The sequence below is a fragment of the Ahaetulla prasina genome, chromosome 2 (assembly GCF_028640845.1).
Source record: "Ahaetulla prasina isolate Xishuangbanna chromosome 2, ASM2864084v1, whole genome shotgun sequence".
Classification (NCBI taxonomy): Eukaryota; Metazoa; Chordata; class Lepidosauria; order Squamata; family Colubridae; genus Ahaetulla; species Ahaetulla prasina.
Genome location: NC_080540.1, coordinates 132,158,617 through 132,184,589, shown reverse-complemented (window position 1 = coordinate 132,184,589; position 25,973 = coordinate 132,158,617). Strand labels below are relative to the sequence as shown.

The window sequence follows — 25,973 nt, the reverse complement described above, 5'->3', positions numbered from 1 at the left end:
AGGTGGGAGGGGAGATGGGACAGACACTTCCTGCGGCACCTTGTCAGCTCAAAACAGACTGCACGGAGGCCCCATGAGACCCCTGTGCAGCCCATTTTTGGTCTCCCCAGCCTCCAGCAGCACTCTGCTGACCAAAAACGGGCTATGCGGAGGCCTTGCAAGGCCTCTGTGGGGCCTGCTTTCGTCCAGCAGAGTGCTGAAGGAGGCCATGGAGGCTGAAAGCAGGCTGCATGCAGTCTCCCGCAGCCCATTTTGGGTGGCAGAGGCCCCACAGCCTGGTCCTATCCAGGCCGGATATATGAAAGGATTTAATGCAATCCAGCCCGCAGGCCTTGAGTTTGACACCCCTGATCTAGAAGAATCGCTTAGTTCATGGAGTGGAATCCCCTGAAATGCAGGAGGAACTTCACCAAATTCAGACTGGTCCATATAAAAAGCAGTCATGGCATATGCTATAGACCAGGATTTTCAAGCCCGCAGGCCAGATGTGTCACGTGCTAGCCATGCCCAGGCCCGGTTTAGCGAAGGAGGGAAAAGTTGCAATATGTCACATGACGCCACTGTGATGACACGAGTTTGACACCGCTGCTATAGACTAAAGTGCACAAAGTAGTTCATGAGTTAAAGAAAACATTGGCCAGAAGAAAGTATTAATGTTATACGTATTAAAAGAAGCTTCCATTTTGTGAAGTCTTTTCCATCATTCAATAAAATTTTATTTCTATAATTGGGCCCCATGGAAATTTACTCAGAAGTAATTATTCATACTAATAGGATTAGTCTCATTTTACAGTGTATGTAGACAATATTTTCCACTCTAGTGCATTGGATGCGTTGTGTTGCAAACAACTCACCTTAAATGCAAACTATATGAATCCAGTGTCTGTACATTTGTATTCCATCCCAAATGCTGGTTGTTGTTCCCCCCGCCCTCTAAATGAGGAATTCTTAGAGATTTGGCATGGTCAGGAATGATCTTTTTTGCCTCCAGGGTAGAGCCAGTCTTGCTTTAATGGAACTCACTATCCAATGTGTATGTACAGATTTTGTCCTAAATAGCTCATGGTTTCTTTGAAAAATGCCCCAACGAATTCAATGAAATTAACTGCTATGTAAGCTTATAGTGAAAGATTAGAGGATTGGAACCTCCCACAATTAAATTGGTCAGCAGGTTAGCTCTCTGCAAAATATATTAGAGTATAAAAGTAGTTTTTGGACTACAAAAGTAACAGCAATTTTTGTGACAGTGTTTAGCAGCACTGGAATATGTTGGTAATTCGATTGCTTTCCTCGAGCATCTCAGAAGCAAAAATAATCACAGAATTTATCAAATTCAACGTACATTCCATGTCTTACATGATTTGTGCTTCTTATTTTTCAATACTGAGAAAGCAGGACTGGCAGATAGCCATTGGAATTGCCAGCAAACAAACCATGAAGAATAGGAACGGAGAAGGAGGAGGAGCGGGGCTCTAAACAAAAAAATGAATGCAATTATGAAGCTGAAACAGCAGCTCTGCAACACACACTCTCCAGCCTACTGGATTAGGTATAATGATGTGGACATCAGGGGAAATTCAGAGATGCCCTTGCATTAAAATGCTACTTTAAATTATGAGTGAGATATGGATTACAGCCATTTAGCTGGAAAACTAAACAAGACAGGCAAGTCCCAAAGGCTTCCTAATCCTAGCAGGATTAATTTTATTTATAAACCGTTTAACAGTTTTAATCCTCCATTATTAAGGATAAAAAAGTTGAATGGCATAGTTAAGACTGGCTTCCCTGCAGAGCGGTAGTCTAACTGAAGCAGGAAACAAGCAGTTCAGATCAGCTGACTGATGGGAAAAATGAGTGCCATGTACCCTGGCTCCATCAGCTACACTATTGTGATCAAGGGTCATGAGTTGCCCAGCTAGGATGTATATTATTAGGAAATATTGAAAAGCACCTGACTCCCATGTTAAACACCAGAGTTTACTTTGGCTCCCTGAAATATCCTTAGGCACTAACCGATTGCACATTGAACAGCAAACATTAACACTTTATACAATAGAGACTGCTTTACATTTCAACACTGCACTTTTATTGTTTGATGCTCTTTATTTTTCTACATAAGACATAACAGTGATTTTCTATGGAGAACCACTAGACTTTCTCTGTGGACTGGTTTCATAGCACTAGCATATGCAAAGATAAGATCGTTCTTTGCTTCTTTATTCTTTTTTGCTTTTGTGCCAGTTAACTGGCATAAAAAAATTAAGAATAAAAAAAACCTCTTAGTTGGAGCTGAGCAGAGAAGCGTTAAATCGGGTATTCCGGATTTATGAATTGCTAGCCAGACATTCATAAGCAAACTGTGAGTGTGACACTGCTCTCTGTTGAGTACAGCCAGCACCTAACATTTACAACTACTCTACTTATAAAATGGATATATAAAATTGAAGAATCCTGATTAATTATGCCCACTCTACAATCATTAACGGTGAGTGTTATGCTATAGGAGGTACAGGGATGTCTTTCCCATCACCTAACTAAAAAGTTTCAAATACTTCAATTTCTCCCCATTTGATAGGGATAGTTATTTTTTTTCCTTGTACATTTCCTCATACTTTACTATTATCTCAAGAATTCTATTTCTAGAACAGAAAATTCTATCAAAAATGCTAGGGGTAAAATTAAGCAGAGATGACGTAACAGGTCTTTCATACCTTCCTCAGGACAAACTCCAGCTCGTGGGACTGGTATGCTGGGTTCACAGACACCTGGAAATGCAGCAATAGTAAAATCAGTCTGCTGTGAAGACTTATAAGGATCTAAGTGAGACCCAGATTGCCAGTTCAGAATAAATAGAATAAATGCAAATTGGTTTTCTGAGCCTTGATCCAGAGCAAGCAGAGTTCCCTGAAGTGCAGTTCTTCATGCAGCCCAATATTAACAAAGGCAAAAGGTCAAACATCTTGTGGTAATATTGGCTTTGGAGGATCATGAAGGTAAATTAACAACATACATCCTGTGCATTTTAAAGTATTTATCTTCTCACAGGGATATTTTGCTTTTATCTATATGTATTATTGCTCTAATTCCGCTTCCCATCGTGGAAATTTCACCATAATACATGATGATGGAGGAGGAAGAGGAGGAAGAGGAGGAGGAAGAAAAGATGATCTTGTATTTAGTGATATCTGAAGTTCTTTCCAACCCTTACGTTCTCTATTCCTATGAAGTAAGTCCTCTTTAGTATCTGTTGCAATATAGTCAGTAATATTGTGCAAATAGAAAGTGCATCATTTTCAAATCTGTGGTCCTCTTGTCCACATTATTTAGCTTCACAATCTCTATCCTTTGCAACATAAAGCAACTGTTTTCTACAACGCAAGCATTCTTGCCAATTTTATCCCAAGGTTGATGAAAGATGTAGAACATTTTTAGAATAAAATCTGTGCACCTATGTTACTAGGGTACACAAGTAACACAAAAATCAGTTATTTTCAATACAGTGTTGTGTACTTTTCTGCTTGACCATTTATTAATGTAAAACAGTCTGCCACAAGCATATTAAAATCCAGCTTTTTTCTTTCACAATATTAATCAATAGCAAAGAAAAGGCTCAAAAACACAATAAATGACATACATGAAATTAGTTTTAGGACTTCAGCTGCTTGTAACCAAGGTGTGAATGGTTAGAAACAAAGCAGTTTAAGGAATCTTTTTCCAGACTTCAGCTCTTTCCTCTGCTTTAGCCTGATGTTCTACCTGGACCTCATCTACCAAAGCCCTCAATTGGTAGAGTAAATTGCTGTTTTATCCCTTCTGGATTGGCAATAAAAAAAAGAAGCAGAAGAAAACATCATAGTTTTACCATATTTCCTATTTCTTAGGCTAGGAGAAGGGCATCAGCGAGGAATGGGGGGGGGAGAATGTCAAAAAATTCAAAATGGTAGCCAAGGCCATGTAACTAGAACTCTCCCTCTTCTTTTCGAGTTGCATGTAAAAACAGGAACAGGACTTTGACTGTCAGTTTCATCTGACATCTTGCCCAAGATGCCACAGTGGAAAGGCTAGAATCTTAAGGGGGATGGAGAAATTATTTTATGGCTGTATCAGTAAACTGCAAAAGTAAATAAATCATGGCCATAGAAGGCAGCAAGCAATAACCAGAGGGAAGGAGGTTCCTTGCCAAAGGGCAAAATAGGCAGCAAGAGTGAAGGCATTTGCCTAGAATAAAATGGTGCACCCAAGCCACCTGGATGGCACTGGCACTGCAAGCTATTAAAAGTCAGAAAATGCTGACTTTTATTGCGTAGAATAAAGATGGGTGGGGATTGCTTTCCTGCTGGGTTGGAGGTGAATAGAGTTCATTGTATGTTCCTACCCTTCAGAAATGATAATGGTCAATATGTGTGCTGGTGCAAGCTGTTTAAATTGCCCTTTTTTTTGGGAAGCAGTGAACATTGGTCAAAAAACACCTCTTCAGCTGACAGGATTCAACACCAGGAAGCTAGATTGTTTTCAGCTTTGCAGCAAGTGCAATGAACTCTAAATCTTATGCAAAATTACACCTGCATGATGAACATTATTTAGATCTACATGGTCCCTTCTGTAGTATGACAGCCTTATGCAGAGTCCTCTCTTAACCTCCCACCCTCCGCTAACTGCTTACAAAAGAGATGAACTTACCAGAATGATCCCTGCCTGGGCTGTAGCGAATTGCATTAGGACCCATTCATAATTGTTAGGACCCCACATTCCTAATCGGTCACCCCTTTTCAAACCAAGGGCCAGAAGCCCGGTGGCAGCTTGCTCCACCTGCAATTTTCAAAAGAACAGGCGACTCAGCAATCTCAACTCCAAAGGTAAGGAATAATAGAATATATGAAATGAATACTCTGTGCTACGCAATAAAGTAGCCACTGTAAGTGTTTAAAGAAAAGAAATTGGCTGTTTATCCTGCATTCCTACTCCAGATTTGAAAATATCAGTGAATGGAAATCTCCAGCATTCTTACAGTTCTGAATGCCAGAAAATGTTCTTGGGTCCACATTCAGATAGAAAACATGCAACCCAAGGAAGACGGATGTAATCTGAAGTCACATCATGGCCTTTATCATAGTGTTTAGATCTCTGATAGAATTAAGAATTAGGAATTGAAATATTAAGTTGGGCATTTAATAATACAGTAAGAGCCTTATTTTAACCAAGGCCTCATCAAGGTTTATTTCCACATTCTATTTTCAGTTCTAAACCTTGCTACCCTTGAGCAACCAATCTTGACGTTTATGGATTTATTTATCTTTCACTTTGGGTTCTATTTGATTCCCCCAAAGGCTCTGTTTTACAGTATATATATGGGAAAATAAAATGAAGCAATCAAAAAGCATGCATGTCCAGAAGAGTGAAACAACCAAACACGCTCCAAACCGATAAAACTACAAAGTCTGCTCAGCATACACTCTAACCCCAGGACTGGGGGCACAGCCATATTTTTAACACCTTCTACTACAGCTGTAGGTGGAAACCCTAGAGATCTCTGGGAAGGTGCTATTCCAGAGGGCAGGTGTCACAACAGAAAAGGTGGCTGTTTCACTCCTGACAAATGACATTCTTTGATTGAAGGGATCTGCTATGTGTCCCTTGTGCCAAATTGCACAGGGGCGGGGGGGGGATTATTGGATAACATATTAGGACATTTCAGACTGCAGTTTGCAAAGGCCAGAACCTCTGTAACATTTTGAAATTTCTCAAGCAGCATGGACAGGTTTTCTAATTATTTTATTATTTTATTTATTTATTTTTTCATTTGACTTTAAAATGCAGCCAGTTCAACCTGTTACTTTTATTTACCCCTTCTATCCGTTTTAATTATTTTATTTACATACAATGTTTACTGAATAACAAATTGTCAACATCGGCAGTACAGAATCTGTAACAGTTACCTACATCTTGCTTAAATTGATAAAAAGTTTTTCGAATCCCTTCAGTTAAGAATACCAAGGCTTCTCTTTCTGGATACCGGTGGGTGGTTTCCTCTAGGCACTGATCCACAGTTTTGGAAATAAGCGGGATGTCTGAAGGCCCATTCAGATAGCTTTTTTTTATTACAGGTGTGGCAGGGGGAATATCAAGTGGTAGAGCACTGTAAAAGCAGCAAGAAAGAACTAGAAGTTATAAGCAGCAAAATCATTCACCCTGGGAAGAAAACAAAGATTCGTTGCACAAGAGCAACAGAACTACTGCAAACTAACCAATAAAAATATGAGAAATTATATAAAGATACAATATTCCATCATTTTCACTATGACCCTGTATCTGATTTTCCATTTGACATCTTTGTCTTCATCAGCAAGATAATTTGCAAATGGATATATCTCACAATTAAATGTCTACGAGCAGCTGGTTGTTCTGATTGACATTTGTGTGTTTGTTGTTGTTGTTCAGTTCACTAAGTGGTGTCTAACTCTTCGTGACCCAATGGACCATTGTATGCCAGGGCCTCCTATCCTCCACTGTCTCCTGGAGTTTCCCCAAATTCATGTTCATTGCGTTAATGACATCATCTAACCATCATCATCCTCTGCTTCCGCTTCTCCTTTTCCCTTCAATCTATCTCAACATCAGGGTCTTTTCCAAGAAGTCCTCTCTTCTCATTTGGTGGCCAAAGTATTCGATATCTGCCCTTCCTAAGAACAGTCTGGATTGATTTCCTTTAGGAATTTATTTAGTTATCAGCAATTCTAAGGTATTCCATTTCTTAGTAAGTGATAAGATTTTGTTGCTTTTGTAAGAGAGCCAAAGGTCTATTTCTAGGGAAACAGTGACAGCAGGATGGCTAAAGGTTTTTCAAAGTGTGAGGCTCGTTGTTCCAGAAAAAAAGGGTAGGAAATTACACTGTTAAATGTTAGCAGCAAATGTTGGAGATGTTTAGTTTAGGCAAAATGGGGTCATGGCCCCATTTGACTTATGACCCCATGGATTCTCACTTGATGTATTCAAAGAACTTTATTTATTTGCAATCTCAAATATAAATCATAGTTCAACCACAATATAGTCAGGTGAAAACTAGGGAGGCAAAATTTAAACCAATGTTAAGAAACCACATTTATCCTACCCTAAAGACAACCATATAAGGCAAACCTCCAGTTTATCTTTCTCAAAAACAACATCATGCATGGTTTCCCATCTACTACCTTGTTTGTCTGTTTGTTTGTTTATTAAATTTTTGAACATACTGGCAATCCAAATTATTTGGAGGAAAAAATGAATAATATACCAATCTGGCAGTTAACATTGGTACTAGAATACTGTGATTCCTCCAGTCTTACTTTATCCTTAGCTTGTTATTTAAACAGCTTTATTCCAATCAGGAAAATCAATCAAGGTTTTTCCTGTTTCAGTTGACACAGAACTATGGGTATAAACTTTATCGTATTTCCCCTTTCCTTTTGGTAAAACAGTCCAGTTGATGAGTCATTTCTATATTCATATAAAACCACATGCCATTGAATTTTCATCAGCTAATTAGGATCCTCAAAATATTATCCCACCAATGGGGACAATGTGTTTTGTTAGTGAGCCAGGAGAGCTTACCACAGTTCCAGCAAGTCATGGTAGCAACACCAGAGAGAAAAGGTTCTTGAACACACCTACTATGTGTTCACAGGCAAGACCGTTCAAGAGAGATATCTTAAAACAATGTTTCTCAAACTTGGAAATTTTAAAATCTATGACTTCAACTCCCAGAATACCTCAGTCAGAAAGGCTAGCTGAGGAATTCTGGGAATTGAAGTATACACATCTTCCAAGGTTGATATACACTTGCTTAGAAGTTTATCAGTGAAGAATCCATTCTAATAGATGTTTGTGATAAGAAGAAATGTAGAAAACCACTGTGGGAAGGCAAATATGGAAAACTCCTATCAATGAAACATGGCAATTATATAATAAAACTCTTATTGGACTTTAGGTGCAACAGGTGACAGCAATTGTTCTCAGGAAATGTGCTCAATTTGAATGGGCTAAAGGAGAATCTGTAGTAGCCAAAAGGAATTGATGCTTCCTGTAAGCATCAACAGCAAAAGAAGATAAGTTTTTACAGGTTATGTAAATGAAAGCCTTTAATTATGGCATGCCTGCGTTGCCTAAAAGTACAGTACTGTTGTTCAATACACTATTGTGACATAGCAATCTGCTATGTGAAATATCATAAACAACATTTCTTCTCTGCCTCTGTCTCATATGACTCAAAAAATTATCTCAGTGTCATGTTCTTTGTGTGTGGGATACTACACAAGTATTAGTTCAGAAAAGGGTCAAAGAACAGTACTAAACAAAATGCACATTGCATATTCACTAAATACCAGAATTAGAGAATAGAGGTGGTAGAGGTGGGTAATAAAATATCCCAGACTCTGGAATTTATTACGGTACTATACATTATATTCAGGACTGTATAGCTTCATAATTGTTTGTTTTGCAATCATTTTACAGATTCAATCAGATACAAGCCTTAAAGAAAGACTCTTTCTTTAAGTCTTTAAGTTTCCACAAGAATTCTGTTCTGAATTCATGGCCAAATGTAGAAGAAATGCCACATTCTAATAAGTAATTCTAGTAATTAATTCAACACTGCAAAACAAGTGATGGAAATTGCAAATAGATATCTAACTTTCAAAATGTAACATTAATTTTTTCACATATTTTTAGAAAAAGATGTTTAATAATATTTTATCCATAATTAAACAGAAAATTGAACACTCCCCTAATTTTATATATAATGAACAGAGAAATTCCAAAGTAAAAAACTTAAGTGTCTACTTCTAGCAGAGAAATTAGACATTGGTAAACAATGGACATATGTAGACCATAACTTATGTGGACAGAGGACATAATTCTAGTGTCTATATAGCCTTTCTTAAAATTTGTTGTAGGACAAAATAATAATCCATCATTATTTGACGAGGAATACTGGGATTTTAGTGTTGCTATAAGAGTTAAGAATTTTGGCAACATATTGTATAAAAAATTATGGACACTTTAAAATTATGTTTTTTCAGCACCATATACATTTTTGAAATGTACATAAAAAATAAATAAAAATAAATAGAGATTTAAAAACAGATATTATACATACTGTAAATACATACATACATACATAATTTCCTTGTATTAATAGACATGGTGTATCTGCTACAGCTATGTTGCACAATCTTCTTGAGCGTCTGTACATCCCCCCTCTCTTTCCCCCTTGAATTTGTATCTCGGAAAACAGAAGAAATTTAAGGAGAAAAGCATTTGTGCGTGTTTCTGTTTGAGTGAGATGCTTGTAAACTATTTATTTATTTAAAACATTTATATAGCTATTCATCTAATACCAAACTGTGGGTGGCTCCTAAGACAGGACAACTAATAGTGTTTTGCAATCCTGCAAAATATGATTGAACAAGAAGTTAAGATGGAACATGACACCCCTGCTGAACTGGGAAAGAATCCAGCAAGGAAAGGCAATGCTGCTCTTTCCAGTCGATTATGACATAGCAAACCAATAGAATATCTTAGCAAAGCATTTTTCAGAGACCTGGACTGGCCTGGGCTCAGAAGCCCAAAGAAAATAATATAAAATTGTGCCTGGCTTATCTTGCTCTCTCCCTGATTATTAGTTTACATTTTTGGTTTGCGATTACTGAAAACAGTTCATGCAGTGAAAAAGATTGCTTCAACTCCACTTAAGGCTCAACAACATGATGAAAGATTTTATGTCTTTAAAATCTGGCACAAACGATAAATGTAGTACAGAAGCATAACTTCGGTACCATACAGTATATTCTTCTTCTTGGAAAAAGAAGGCTGCTCAGTTACTGTCTTTAGGGAACTCACATAGTTTCATAACTATGTGATTAGTGGCTTAAGATGCAAAAAGGCTGAATACTACTTAAATAACCTAAATATACATCTAATGAGAAATTGCCCATCTACCGATCAATTAATTATGGTCAAAAATTAAAGAAATAAATAAAATGTTAAGGAGCATTGTTTATTTTACTTGATTGCTGCAATCACCTATAAGCAATGATCTAATCTTATCAAAGATCTTATTAATCAGACATGCATAAATTTAGATGACATATCCAGGCAGATCCTCATTCAGTAATTCCCACCCCTCTTCTCTCCCTATGAAATCCCAAATCTCCCTCTAGTGGCAGACCAGTCTACTGCATTTGCACTTAAGGGAATGAATCTGCCTCAAGTTCGATGAGGGGAGGAAATAAACACTGGAACTTTCTAGATTCTGCTTAAAAATAGCATGCTTGTTTCTTTTGTCTAGATCAGGGGTGTCCAAACTTGGCCCCTTGAAGAATGGTGGACTTCAACTCCCAGAATTCCCCAGCCAGCATGAGCTATAAATATGAGCAAGTTGCTGGCTGGGGAATTCTGGGAGCTGAAGTCCACCACTCTTCAAGGGGCCAAGTTTGGACATCCCTGGTCTAGATGTAATAAGTAATATTTTGAATAATTGACTTTTAGGTGGCAATAATAAATTAATCTTCTCGTTAGGGCAAAGTACCACTATAAACTTTAGGAATTTAGCTGAATTCTTTAGTCTAAGTAAAACTTTCAGAAACATCTTCCATAGCATATAAACCTTCTATTAAGGATTCATTTTATGAAGTTTGTAAATTTTATTTTGCGGTGCCTATAATATTAGAAGAATTAGGTATTGCTAACTCAGTTCCAAGCTGCACTGTTGAAAATATGGGTAGTCTTCAACTTACAATCAAAATTGGGACCAGAATTTCTGTTGCTAAGCAAGAGGCTTTCTAAGTGAGCCATGCCCAATTTTATGGTATTTTTTGTGCTACATTTTATGGCATTTTTTTGTGTTGTTAAGCAAAATCACTGCAGTTGTTGAGTGAATTATGCAATTGTTATGCAAATGCAGCTTGCCCCACTGACTGCTTATCAGTAAGGAAGGTCACAAATGGCAACCACATGACTCTGGAACATTGCAACCATTGTAATTACATGCAAGTTGCCAAGAGCCCAAGTTTTGATCAGATAATGGTGGGGATACTGCAATGGTGACAAGTGCAAGGACTGGTTGTAAGTCACTTTTTTTTTAATGCTGTTGTAACTTCAAACAGTAAATGAATGGTTGAGAGTTGAGGACCACCTGTGAAAAGAAAGTCTGGAAACATTTATTTACAAAGTTTTAATGTGTATTGCGCTTGAAACTTCAAAAAGCGATTTCAATTATTGCTTCTTCTCTCATTCACTAGCTGGTGTGTATAATTTTGTCTCCTGCTCTATTAGAAATTGATTCTGTTCTATTTGGTCCGCCCCATGGCATTCTTGAATCTATCTGAATATAGACATTTGTTGTCAAATACAGTAGGTTTTCCTGCTTTCTTATCTCAGGTCAAACTCACCAAACAACAAACTCACAAAATAAATTGATGAGTTGTTTTACCCCACTGGAGGGACATTCCATGGCTTCTTTCCATTTCACGGAACCAGCTCTTCCTGCTGAAGCTGAAAGTGACTTAAAGCACCAACTAAGCCATTTTCAAAGGTTGCTAAATGTAAAAAGACATTTAGTATCCCTTCAATATTAGGCCCAAAGCAGATACTGGAAAGTTGATACTGATATTTTTTCCCCAGTTTGGGACCTTGATTGCAAGAAGCAACTAGGAACTGGCAGTACTTTGACTTGGCACAGAAACCAAATTTTTAAACTGAGGAGGCGAAGGAAAAAGTTGCGTATAGGAGACAATGAAAACATGGATGAAAAAGGAAACTGTTCTTTCTAAAGAAATGTGCATTTCACTAAAGGTTCTCCAATTATTCTAATTTCTCAGGTGTATGGAAATCAACAGGTATTCTCAAGAGAAAGTAAAAGCTGCACTTTTAAAGATGTGCTGAAAAAAGATTTATGAAAAAAGATTTTTAATAGATGCAAAAAGCTGGACTGACTGATATTGCTTCCTAAAGATACAGAATAACATCCTTCTTTTGCAATAGAGCTGCTTCCAGATGATAATTTATTGAGTATGTTTTATAGATCGTCTACCCATTCAGATAGCTCTATGTCTAATTTGCAAGAGGGTCTTTATTATATAGAAAATTAAACTCTTTGGAAATGGAACAGCACCTTGTAGCAAAACTACCTGAGTGTGGCTTTGATAAAACATTACATAACCTTTGTAGTAGGTTTTTGTTACTCATATATTACTTCACTATTATGTATTACTTCCAGCCATGGTGGTGCAGTGGTTAGAATGCAGTATTGCAGGCTATGCCTGCCATCTGTCAGCAGTTCAATCCTAACCAACTCAAGGTTGACTCAGATTTCCATCCTTCTAAGGTTGATAAAATGAGGGCCTAGATCAGTGGTTCCCAACCTTTTCTTGTTTGAGGCACAACCTTTTCTTGTTTGAGGCACCCTTGGAAAGCCTTTCAAAAGTTCCCGGCACCCTTATAAGGAAATAGATATTTAAAATCTCCGTAGCTCAAAAGTTCCCGGCACCCTCAAAAGATCTCACGGCACCCCTTAGTGCCGCGGCACACTGGTTGGGAACCACTGGCCTAGATTGTTGGAGGCAATATGCTGACTATAAATTGCTTAGAGACACTGTTCCCTCTAAACTGCGCGCGTGCGCAAATGCGCACTGCTGACACGGTCTCCGCGCACAGAAAATCTGTGCTGCGCAGCTAATCAACGCCTGTCAAATGACGTTGATTAGCTAAAACTTTTAGCTAGCCGAATCTAGCTAAAACTTTTAGCTAGCCGATTCTAGCTAAAACTTTTAGCTAGCCGAATCTGTTTGATTCTTTTAATAAATCATGTGACTTGAATGGATGGATTTAATAAATGAATAATAATAAATAATAATAATAAATAAATAAATAAAATAAAATAATAATAATAATAAATAAATAAAATAAATGAATGGATTTAATAAATCATGTGACTTGAATGGATGCGATGCTGGCATGACCCGCACGTCTGATGTTGCTCACAGTGGTCCAAGGGACTGCTCAGGGAGTTAGTGTGCTTGCTCAGACTCGTGAAAAATTAGAGGGAACATTGCTTAGAGAGGGCTGTAAAGCATTATGAAGTGGTATATAAGTCTAAATGCTATTACTATTTGCTTTTCCACAGCGCTAAAATATTTTTACGGCTTTTTTGAAGGAATATATTAGAATAATAGCAAACCACTGTATATGTTAAAAAAATTTATACCACTAAACTCACATAATAGAATTGTCAGGGTTCCAAGTAACATACCCATAGCAAACAAAACTCTGAGGCAGGTAAATTCCTCAAAGAATAGGTTTATTGGGTAAGCCATATTGGCACAGGCTGGTGAAAACCAATTCTAAATGTTCCTGAGGTTTTCACCTAATTAAATGTAAATGTTTTTCACTTTCTCAAAACAATCAGTTACATGATCCAATCAGGATACAGTCCAGTTGCTAGGTAACCTCAGTCCCCTCCTTCCAAGCACCGGCTGAAACATCCTTGGTTCCCAAGAGAAAGTGTTTTGTTTTAGCTATCTTTTCTCCCCCCTCCCTGTCCCTTAGCTCCAGCTGTGGCAGCCCTGAAGCCTCAAAATGGCCTCAGTCAGGTCAGCTTCAGGGTTGACAGGACTATATATCATTGCAAAATCCCATTAGCTATCTACCAGTCAAACTATGTTTGGATGAGTTGTCCATCAGCAGCAGCAAAAGAAGTGCTTCCAAATTCTGTTTAACAGATTGGGATTGAGAATTATAATAGGATGATAATCCCTTTATTTATTTGTGGGGGCAGGATGACTCAGCAGTTAAAGAAGGTGAGCTTGTCAATTGGAAAGCTGACTGCCTGGGTTTGAGACCTAAGCACTGAGCCTCAGGATGAGCTTCCGTTACTTGCCCTAGTTCCTGCCCCCCTATCTGTAGCAGTTCAAAAGCATGCAAATGCGAGTAGATAAATAGGTACCACTTTGATGGGAAGTTAATAGTCTCAACATATAGTCATGCTGGCTACGTGATCATAGAAAGACCATAGGGTCTTCAGAAAACACTGGCTACATGAACTACAACTTAGGGGTGCTATAAAAAATTACTCAGGGGACCATGAGTTGAGAAAATTTAGGAATCTCTGATACAAATAATACTTTAGCTATCTTGGCTGATCTTGACTTCATCTTGACACCTGTTAAATAAGCATCCTGCACTGACTTCATAAAATGTCCTTGGCTGTTTGGGCCAGAAGTCAAGTGGCTTTTTACCAGTGATATCTTAACCTGAAGCACAAACTCAACACAAGCAATTATCTTGCATTCCACAGCAACAGGATTTCGTCACTTCACGACATTGTAATTTCAAATAGCACTTTGAGAAATCAGCAGCAACCTGTTCCTAGAACGTTTAGCATGTACAAGAAGGCAAAATTCAAGGGCATGAAGAATTTGCTGTTTCAAGTTGCCTGCCTGCAGCTATAAAAAATTGGCTGGTTGCTAATAGTCATGGGATTTTTAAAGCAAAATCCATTACTCGGACCAGAGAAATAAAATAGTATAAAAAGGGGGAGAGGGGGAGCTGGGGCAGAGAGAGAGAAAGAAAGGGAGAAAGAGAGAGAAGAGATTTGCAGTCATGGGAAGACTGCAAAATACATTCTTACACAGACTTTTCTACCTACTTTTCAGCATTTTATTTTTTTATGATCTCTTCACTGTTAAATTTAGAATCACTAGCCTTTCAGTATTATAATCCATAATATATTAGGAATCCAATTTTAGATAGTTCTAACCACTACGAGTTGTGGGATGTGGATATAAGGGAGACAAACTTCTTGTAATACTGTAGGCAAGAATGAACAGGGAAGTTATATATCTCAGGGACTCAATTAAAACACCAGCTTGGTTAAATATGAGTCAGCCCAGGTGGCAGCACGTAGCTACAGTTGGCTGGTCAAAAAGTTTAAGTAGAATTGCAGTCCTTGAAAGGGCATCCCAAAATTGGGCAGTACATTGGGACGCTGGGGGGGGAAAAACCAGAAGAGATGATAAGCGACTTTGGTACTGCTGCCAAGAGAACTTCCTGGATGTCTCACTGAAGTCACTAGCACCTGAGGACAACTAGAAGAGTATCTATGGCCAACTGACACAGGGCTATAAAAGGAGCAAAGGGAATTCTCTGTAATCCTGGATAAAGGGAGATGCACTGAGTTCAAACTCCTGTATTTTATTTACTGTTCTTTCTGAACACCATACATATCCTAACCTGTCACTGAATTAAATACCAGTAGCTTTTTGCAACTGCCAGAGATTGCCAATGCTGTCCAAATAGGTCAGGACATTTCTTCCTTTTCCTGAATAGACATCCCTTCAACACCCTAGTTTGCTTCCTGCTCCTCCAGGCTGTTTCACCCAACTTTTCTGGCAATTCTATCCCCATTTTCTTACATCTATTCAGGTGCCACTCCTGCCCAAATATACCTCTCAAAACATTCAAATAATACTTTCCTCAAATCTCTCTCTCCCCCCACCCACCCTCCATCTCTTTTTGTCCTCTTTCTACCTGCCCCCGCCCTCTGTCTTTGCCCCTCAACTTCGGACTTCCAAAGAGCTCGCGGCTCGGTGGACCCCCTTTCCCCTCGTCCTCTACCTGAGTTGCTGCACGCCCCGGTGGCTGCTTCGAGTCACCCCGAGGGTGGTCAACAGCTCCCGAGCGACTCTTCTGAGCGAGGCGGTGGCGGTAGCCATGAGGTTCCCCTTCGCGCTACAGATGCAAGAGCAGCAGGAGCAGCAGCAGTCAGATCCCCGCTCTGACTTCAGACACTTGCGGAAGGGAAAAGAGGCTGGAGCTGCAGCTGGAACGCGGAGATAGAGCCGGAGGCGAGGCGGGCGAAGGGGCGGCGCTGCGTTGCGCTTTCGCTCCCCGAACTGGGGCGCTTGCTTGGGCCAAGTTTGGCTCTGTCGCGTCAGCGAGAAAAGTGAAAGTGGGCGGTGATTTCCTTCTTTGGGACCAGCCATTCTGTCAGGCTGGGTTCTGCTGGGACGGTGGAGAAGCCCAGCTTTAGAATCCGGGACAGGTTGCTTCTTAAGGCGGGGGTGTCCTCCCGCGCTGAGCGCCCGCTTGCTCTCGCAGGCTCTGAAAAAAACGGAAGAGGGAAGAGAAGAACAACCTGCACCAAACCCAAAGAAGGCAACGCGTGTTGCTTTTTGTTTTGTTTTTTTTAATCCTTGCAAGGGAGAAGGAGCTTCCCCCCACTTCGAGTCCCGGAACAGGCTGGAGAAGCAGCTGGTCTTCCCGCGAAGATGGGACCTTGTCTTCCATCGCTCCATCTGGAGGGTCCAAAGAGGTTGTCCGAGACTTTCTAACAGACGGAATGGCCGGGTCCTTCTTGAAGGGGGACTCCGAGCGCTCCTTGGCGCTGCTTTTCTTAAACAGCGATCGTCCGAGGCGCTTGGCTGGCGAACAGAATACAATAGAATAGATTTTTTTTATTGGACAAGTGTAAGTGGACACACATGGAATTTGTCTTGGTGCATATGCTCTCGGTGTACATAAAAGATACGTTCATCAAGAATACTGTAGTAGAGTCCTTAGGAAGCTTACTCGTCCGTCTCTAAAAGGGTGCCTTTGTGTAGGCCTCCAAATACACCTATAGGGGCAGAAGGCACTCTTCCCAAATTACCTCAGGGAAAAGAGAAGCTGCTCTAATACAGTCTATACTTCTGAGAGGCTGTATGCTGCTTCTTGAGGAACATATGCATAATTTCTTACAAGTTGTTTCCTCAAAATACTTCGTGAACTTTTACAAAACGTTGTTGTAATGAGCAACAGTATCACTTGTAATTAACCCTTCACGTTGATAGGATCTGTGTCTTTACTATAGGTGTGCATTTCTTAAATGTTTTAATATCCTGGCAACCAAGAAAAAGAAGTGGTACCTTCTAATTTGTTTGGGAGGGCACAACTCCTCTCATTACAAAGCAGTATCTCTTAAGATACTGTTCCTTTCCAGAAGCTAAAATCAAAGAAATGTGATGCTTCCATTTGAAAATTTACAAAATTTTGGAATATGATTTTTCTTAAATTAAAAAAAAACTTTCTATAGACATTGAGGGATATATACTAGCATTTCTCAAGCAACGGAATCTCCAAATATATGGATTTCAATTCCCAGGAATTGAATTTATGTCCCCCTGACATAAATATTGCTGAGAAATATGAGAAAGAAAGCTTACACTTCCCAGGCTGGGAGGAAAAAAAACTACTAGCCTAATTCCTCTAAAAGCTGCTTCTTGAGGAACATATGCATAATTTCTTACAAGTTGTTTCCTCAAAATACTTCGTGAACTTTTACAAAACGTTGTTGTAATGAGCAACAGTATCACTTGTAATTAACTACTGATACTATAATTATATAACCTATATAATTCATATAAGATTTCTAATTCAATTTCCTTCGACTTGGTGATCCCTAATTGTGTTGAGATTTCCACACTTGGAATTTCTGACCAGTATGAATTTAAAAGGGACGCGGTGGCTCAGGGGCTAGGATGTTGAGCTTGTCCATCGAAAGGTTGGCAGCTCGGCAGTTCGAATCCCTAGTGCTGCCGTGTAATGGGGTGAGTTCCCGTTACTTGTCCCAGTTTCTGCCAACCTAGCAGTTTTGAAAGCACATAAAAATGCAAGGTAACAGCGTTCCATGCGCCTTTGGCATTGAGTCATGCCGGCCACAGCTGGCTCTTCGGCTTTGAAACGGAGATGAGCACTGCCCCTTAGAGTCGGCAATGATTAGCATGTATGTGGGAGGGGAACCTTTACCTTTACCTTGTGAATTTAAAACTTCCCAAAATTCCAATCACCAGGTAGTTATGATTACCTCTTTTACAATTTTTAGCCAGGTACAGGAGGTCTTTGACTTATGATCACAATTGAATCCCAAATTTCTGTTGCTAAGTGAAACATTTGTAAAGCCAACGAATGACCACTCTGACAGTTTTACTCTAAGCTAGATAACCTGTATCATATCAACAAAATAATTATTTCTTATAGGAAAATAATCCAGTATTTTTAACATTGTAAAATAAAAATCAACTCAAACACATACACACCCCAAAATGTTTACAGTCATAAATATTGAAAAAAAAGCACTCAGTGAAGATTGTGGTAATAGAATTCTCAAGCAACGGAATCTCCAAATATATGGATTTCAATTCCCAGGAATTGAATTTATGTCCCCCTGACATAAATATTGCTGAGAAATATGAGAAAGAAAGCTTACACTTCCCAGGCTGGGAGGAAAAAAAACTACTAGCCTAATTCCTCTAAAAGCTGCTTCTTGAGGAACATATGCATAATTTCTTACAAGTTGTTTCCTCAAAATACTTCGTGAACTTTACAAAACGTTGTTGTAATGAGCAACAGTATCACTTGTAATTAACTACTGATACTATAATTATATAACCTATATAATTCATATAAGATTTCTAATTCAATTTCCTTCGACTTGGTGATCCCTAATTGTGTTGAGATTTCCACACTTGGAATTTCTGACCAGTATGAATTTAAAAGGGACGCGGTGGCTCAGGGGCTAGGATGTTGAGCTTGTCCATCGAAAGGTTGGCAGCTCGGCAGTTCGAATCCCTAGTGCTGCCGTGTAATGGGGTGAGTTCCCGTTACTTGTCCCAGTTTCTGCCAACCTAGCAGTTTTGAAAGCACATAAAAATGCAAGGTAACAGCGTTCCATGCGCCTTTGGCATTGAGTCATGCCGGCCACAGCTGGCTCTTCGGCTTTGAAACGGAGATGAGCACTGCCCCCTAGAGTCGGCAATGATTAGCATGTATGTGGGAGGGGAACCTTTACCTTTACCTTGTGAATTTAAAACTTCCCAAAATTCCAATCACCAGGTAGTTATGATTACCTCTTTTACAATTTTTAGCCAGGTACAGGAGGTCTTTGACTTATGATCACAATTGAATCCCAAATTTCTGTTGCTAAGTGAAACATTTGTAAAGCCAACGAATGACCACTCTGACAGTTTTACTCTAAGCTAGATAACCTGTATCATATCAACAAAATAATTATTTCTTATAGGAAAATAATCCAGTATTTTTAACATTGTAAAATAAAAATCAACTCAAACACATACACACCCCAAAATGTTTACAGTCATAAATATTGAAAAAAAAGCACTCAGTGAAGATTGTGGTAATAGAATTATCAAGCAAAGGAACATAAATCCTCTTTCTATTAACAAAGAATGCTTTGTAAATTCTATATTTAGTCAAGGCCATTTTTTCCCAAGATGGTATGCTGGAGCAATACAAAGCTTTCTGAGTAGAATTTGCTTGGGAGAAAATTTACATTTTCAAAATTTACATATTTTATGAAAATACTAAAAATCACTGAATAATAGTTTAGTTTAATTTAGTTTAGTTTAATTTAGTTTAGTTTACTGCATCTCATATAACAAAATTAAATGCCATCTTTGGTGTATATTATAACTATAAAAATAATACACAAACACACATCCTTTACATTCTATACAATTGAACTGAAAACCCAATATTGCATTAATATTGCACTATGCCGTAGAATTCAAACAATGTCGGCTGGCGGCCCCCAGGGGAAGGGCCTTCTCTGTGGGGGCTCCCACACTCTGGAACGAGCTTCCCCCAGGTTTATGCCAAATACCTGACCTTCGGACTTTTCGCCGCGAACTGAAGACACACCTTTTTATCTGCGCGGGGCTGGCTTAAATTGAATTTTAAATGTCAAATTTTATTAATTTTAAATGGGGTTTTTTAGTGTATGGTAAATTTTTAAATTGTCAGGCTAATTTAAATAAGTTTTTTAAATTGCATTTTAATTGTATTTTGTATTGTTTGTTTTATTCTGCCTGTACACCGCCCTGAGTCCTTCGGGAGAAGGGTGGTATAAAAATCAAATAAATAAAATAAAATAAATAAATTCAATATAGCTACTGCCCTGGGATAAAAGCTGTTTTTCACCCTATTTATCTTTGTTTTTATTATCCTGTACTGTCTGCCAGATGGTAATAGTTCAAAATAAGGGTGCCCAGGATGAGATGGATCTTTAAGAATGTTTTGAAGGCAGCGGGAGCTATAAAGCTCTTCCAAAGAGGGGAGAGGGCAACCAATGATCCTCTGGGCAATGATGTTAACCCTCTGGAGTGCTGTCCTATCTGCCACTGTGGAATTGGCAAACCATACACAGTTGCAGTAAGTTAAAATACTCTCTATGGTGCAACGGTAGAAGGTCACCAGCAGTTTTCCATTCAGTTGTTGTTTCCTGAGAAGTCTCAGGTAGTATAATCTCTGGTGGGCCCTTTTGACCACTGCTGCAATGTCCCAGGTCAGGTCCTCTTTTATGATAATACCCAGAAACTTAAAACTGGTCACTTGCTCCACTCAGTCTCCATTGATAAGCAAAGGCTGGATGTCTGATCTATTCCTTCTATAGTCCACTATAAGATCCTTGATCTTATTGGTGTTAAGGACCAAGTTATTGTCTCCACACCACGAAAGCAACCGGTCCATTTCATCTTGATAGGCAGACTCATCCCCCCCCCCCCCCGGAGATGAGTCCCACCACTGTTGTATCATCTGCAAATTTAGTAATAATATTACTAACATGAGTGGGAATGCAGTCATGTACATAAAGAGTATAGAGTAAGGAACATGCAACCCTGTGGTATACCAGTATTACGAATAAGGGCTGAAGAGATATGATTACCTAATCTGACCCACTGAGAGCGGCCAAACAGGAAATCCATAATCCAAAGGCAGATTGAATAAGAACGTCCAAGATCCATAAGTTTAGACACTAGTCTATGTGGAAGTATTGTGTTAAATGCAGAGCTAAAATCTACAAAAAGCATCCTCACATAGCCCCAGCCCTCCGCTGCTCCAGATGAGTCAGAGCAGTGTGAAGAGTGATGGCTACAGCATCCTCTGTAGATCTATTTCTTCTGTATGCAAACTGGTGTTTATCAAATGTATGTGGAAGACCAGAAATGATGTGCCGTCAGACCAATTTCTCAGACCCCTTCATGATGATAGGAGCGAGGGCCACTGGTCTGTAATCGTTGAGGTTATTGATAGGGAACTTCTTTGGAACAATGGTGGAGGCCTTCAAACAAGATGGAATAGTGGACTGGGATAAAGACCGATTGAAGATTCTGGTAAAGGCTCCAGCCAAGTGATCAGCAAAGTCTTTAAACTCTCGGCCATCAGGACCAGCAGCCTTTCTAGGGTCCACAGCCCTCAGAATGCTCCTCACCTCCTGTTCCTCCACAATGAGGTGGGGGCTACAATGGCCTGGTGGCTGTATTTTAGCTGTCTCTGATGTCTCCACTTCAAAGCAAGCAAAGAAATGATTCAGCTCCTCTGCCAACAAAGGATTCCCCTCAGCAGAGATGACACTGGTCAGTTGATGGTTGGTAATTTGCCGAATCCCTCGCCACACTTGCCTCATGTTATTACTATAAAAAGTATCCACAATCTTCATCTTATACTCTGGCTTCCCCCGTTGACTTTGCTTATCAGAAACTGGTTAGGAAGGTCACAAATGGTGATCACGTGATGCTGGGATGCCGCCATCAACATAGATACATTCCAGTTGCCAAGTGTCCAAATTTTGATCATGTGACTGTGGGGATGTGTTGATTGTAAGTGAGAGGACTGGTTTTAACTCACGTTTCTCATTGCCATTGTATCTTTGAATGGTCACTAAACAAATGGCTGCAAGTCAAGGACTACCTGTAATTTTATCTTCAGGAGAGAAATTAGAGTATCAGAAAACTTCAGACTTTGTTGAACAAAGAACACATACATAAATGGTCCTAATTATAGAAATGATCACACTTCATCCTCACAATATGGGCTAAAGAAAAGAACAGCTGAAATTGTGGTTCAGAAGGGACCAAATGGGAGAGAAGGACTAGTATTGGGGGTGGGTGGGGAGGGAAGGGTGAATTGGTGGTAGCTGGGGAGAAAAAAACCCAGCAAGACTTAGCCTCAATTTGGGAAATATTTTTAATTATTCCTTGCAAAAGAAGGGATGGTAGTATATGGGTTGTCCCTGACTTCTGACTGGTCATTTAGTGACTGTTCAAAATTCAACAGTTCAAAAGTTGCAGCTGATAGCCTGCCCCTTCCCACAGTCACATGATCATGTTTTGGGCACTCAGCAACCACCCACAGTCATGTGATCATGATTTACAATGCCCATAGCAAACAATGGGTTCAGTTTACAACATTGGGATTTTTACGGTGGCGTTTGCTTTATGACTGTGGCAGTCACTTTATTACTGCTATGAGCTACTTTACAACTGTCGTGAGTTACAACCATCATTTCCAAGCTCAGTTACGATTGTAAGTCCAGGACTACTTGTATTACTTCAAAAAAGCCTGTGTTTGGATCCAGATATTACTTTTTGGTTACAAATTGCACGCTTTGTTTTTCTATATTGGTATTCCTTGGTGATATCAATCCCAGTTTTCTTTGTACATTGTACAGAATTGTGATTTAGAATTAGTCTCTGGATATGCACATTGGCAAGATCTAGTTTGACCATCAAGTAAAAATAATAGCCTCAAGGAAATAATGAAACATATAAGAGAGTTCTTGTTCAATTATGGTTGGAAGATCCCAGTATTCAACAGCAACCAACCTGAAAAGACCTCTCCGAGCCAACCCAAAGTGACATCTTGTTTTGTGAACAGGTTATAATTGTGCTATTAGATACATTTCATATTTTACAAATGCATAATTAGGAATAATGACGATAGAGAATGTGGGTCAAAAAATCAATACCTTCATAGATAGAATGCTTCAGTGGATTACACATTAACAATTAGACAATGTAGTGAAAAATTCTCTTATGATGCTTTGCCAACTATGTCAAAAGAACACACTAGAATTGTGAGAGTTTCAACATTTCCATTCAATCCTACCTGAAACATTTGACTACAGGTTAATTAGGTTGCTAAATGATGCAGTTGTAAGGCACACCATTATGTGAATGTGCTGAGCTAAATGGCTGTTCTAGCAGTCCCAGCTGACATCGTTAGGTGACATCTTTATGATTGCAGCATCCCATGGTCAGGTGATCGCCATTTGCGACTTCCTGCTGGCATCTCAGTTGATTTTTCTTGTTAGAGGCTAGTAGTGAAGGTGGCAAATGGCAATCATGTGACCTTGAGATGCTGCTCTAGACACAACTATGAGGACATGTTGTGAATAACTAACTCTTATTATTCAGCAGTTTGAATAGTTGCTGAACAAGTGAATGCTAAATGAGGACTACCAGTATAATCAATTCCTTGAATTTATATTTCAAAAAGCATACTGTATACCTGTTTCTTATCCTCTTGTCATGTCATAATTATCAAAACGGTCACATTATCTGGGCAAATATATCTGTGAAGCTTTGATACTCTAATTGGAGGAAAGCACTTGATTTGTGAGGTGATGAGATTGCCCTGACTCTCCTTTCGGTTCTTGTAGAGTGGAACAGCTCTCTTGAATGCAGTTGCTGCTTTTATTTGATCTAAAATGGTCTTTTAGCTAAGTGTCTAATGAAATATGAACAGGAGTGGATTTAGGGCTAAGATTGACTTCGCTGTCATGTTCAGGATGCACTGAAGTATCAATTCCAGAACAAATCAGTTTTATTATTCTATTATTGGCATTTTTCACTTGTTTCTTCTGCTTAGGTCTGATTATGCAATTTGGACAGAAAAGTTCTAATACTGTAAAAAGGAATGATTTAGTTAGCTTGTACCCTTAGAGAACTCTTATACTGTCAGGCTGTAAAAAGAAATTCAAAGAAATGTCATAATGTTTGCTCTTTAGAAGGCAATGAACTTAAGTTTCTCTTACAATAAGTACCAGACCTTAATATTGCATAATTTTAAAGGTCTGAACATAGATTTTATGGCATAGATCCAAGAATGCAATGAGTCAGAAAACCAATATACAAGGAGCTTGATTGCATATGTATTTATCTGAACTAATTCCCAGAAGTGGTCTACTGATAATTTTAGAAAGACAAAAACTACACTGAAGAAAATCTATAGTAATATATATTATGTGTCAAATCGGGTTGATTCTTAGCGACTATATAGATTATCTTCAAAACAATCTATCCCCAACTTGATCCTTCAGATTATAAGTAGTCCTTGATTTATGATCAGCTGAGCCCAAAATTTCAATTGCTAAGCAAGACAGCTGTTAAGTAAATTTTGCTCCATTTTACAACCTTTCTTGCCACAGTTGTTAAATGAATCACTACAGTTCTTAAATTAGTAACATGGCTGTAAAGTGAATCTGCTTCCCCATTGACTTTGATTTTCAGAAGGTTGCAGAAGTTAATCACATGACCATAGGATACTGCAACAGTCATAAATACTGGCCAGTTGCCAAGCGCTTGAATTTTGATCATGTGACCATTAGGATGCTGCAGCGGTCATAAATGTCAACACCAGTCGTAAGTTACTTTCTGCAGTGCCTTTGTAACTTCAAATGGTTGTAAGTTGAGACTACTTGTAGCCAAAAGCTAGGTCCATCCACTTTGCTGCTGGTTGTCCTCATTTTTTTCTTTCCACCTTGCCCAGCAATTAGAATTTTCTCATATAGGTTGTTGTCAGCTTACAATCACAACTGAGCAGGGGTGAAATGCTTCCTGGTTTGGACCGGATTGCTCAATCCGGTAGTGATGGCAGTGGGTGGTTTGGAGAACCGGTAACAAAAATCCCTGCCCCCCCTCCCCCGTCCAGCTGAGCCGCGCAATCATCAGAGGGTTTTTTTTTTTTACTTTTAAAAGCATTTTTTCTTCCGCCGAAAAATACCTAAAAATGCTTTTAAAAGGTTCTGGCGATCAGGCAACTCAGCTGGGATTGTCAGAACCCTTTAAAAGCATTTTTTCTTTTCAGCCGAAGAGGTTGTAGGAAAATGCTTTTAAAAGTAAAAAAAAAAAAGTTGGCCACGCCCACCCATTCACATTACCCACCACCACCAAGCCACGCCCACAGAACTGGTAGTAACAAATTTTACATTGACTTTGCTCCCCATTGACTTTGCTTGTTAGGAAGATGCAAAAGGGGATCACATGACACCGGGACACCGCAGCCATTACAAGTCAATTGCTAAGCATCTGATTTTGATCCCATGACCATGGGGATGCTGCAATGGTCATAAGTGTGAAAAATGGTCATGAGTCACCTTTTTCACTGCCATTGTAACTTCAAATGGTCACTAAACAAACTGTTGTAAGTCCAGAACTACCTGTACAATGTATCCAACGTAGGATAATTTGTGCCTGATTATTTGTGCCTTGAGTGAGAATTCTGAGCTGACTTGTTCAATGATTCTTTGTTTAAAGCTGTCTATGGTATTTTCAGGAATTTTCTCCAGTACCAGAGGCCAAATCATCAATATTTTAGATGCCTGAAAATGCAACACTTGTACACTTGTAAATAAAACTTATTCTGCTAGTATGAATAAGGGACACATTAACAAAAAGAAAGAAAAGTCCAGCAGTATATGATTAGGTCTAGTGTATCCTTTAACTCTGTTCCTGTATCTGATCTATGAAAAGTTAGGAAACTCCATAGGCCATGTTTGTATAAGAATGGTTGTATCTCAGCACTCCATTATTTCAAAAAACAAAGGATCAGAGCAAATATGTTCCTGTCATTGGTTTAAAAAGAGACACTCTGTTCAATACCAGGAGGAAGAGGAGGAGGAAAAAGAAAGAGAAAGAACAGGAGGAGGAGGAAGATGATCTATGTTTTAAATGTTCACACTGCTGTTGCTGCTTCTTCTTTCTGGCAAAAATCAATAAATGCTGAAAAACAAAGAGATACAGAGCATTGTAACAGAAGCCAGTTAAGAGCTGGGCCAAACGAAGGTCGACCCATTTAGGACTCTGTGAAGGTGTCGACTAGACTGAGGA

The 25,973-nt window shown here is 39.1% G+C and overlaps 1 protein-coding gene across 1 annotated transcript in view; it reads right to left on the bottom strand.

Moving 5' to 3' along the window:
• The window catches only part of ACSF2 (acyl-CoA synthetase family member 2), a 67,496-nt gene extending 51,468 nt beyond the window's left edge, over nucleotides 1-16,028 (bottom strand). The window contains exons 1-4 of the mRNA XM_058171379.1: nucleotides 15,646-16,028; nucleotides 5,941-6,136; nucleotides 4,681-4,809; nucleotides 2,712-2,765 (exon numbers count right to left, since the gene is read on the bottom strand). Of these exons, the coding sequence (XP_058027362.1) occupies nucleotides 2,712-2,765; nucleotides 4,681-4,809; nucleotides 5,941-6,136; nucleotides 15,646-16,013 (747 nt within the window). The 5' untranslated portion in view covers nucleotides 16,014-16,028. The remainder of the gene's footprint in view (nucleotides 1-2,711; nucleotides 2,766-4,680; nucleotides 4,810-5,940; nucleotides 6,137-15,645) is intronic.
• Nucleotides 16,029-25,973: the final 9,945 nt, after the last annotated feature.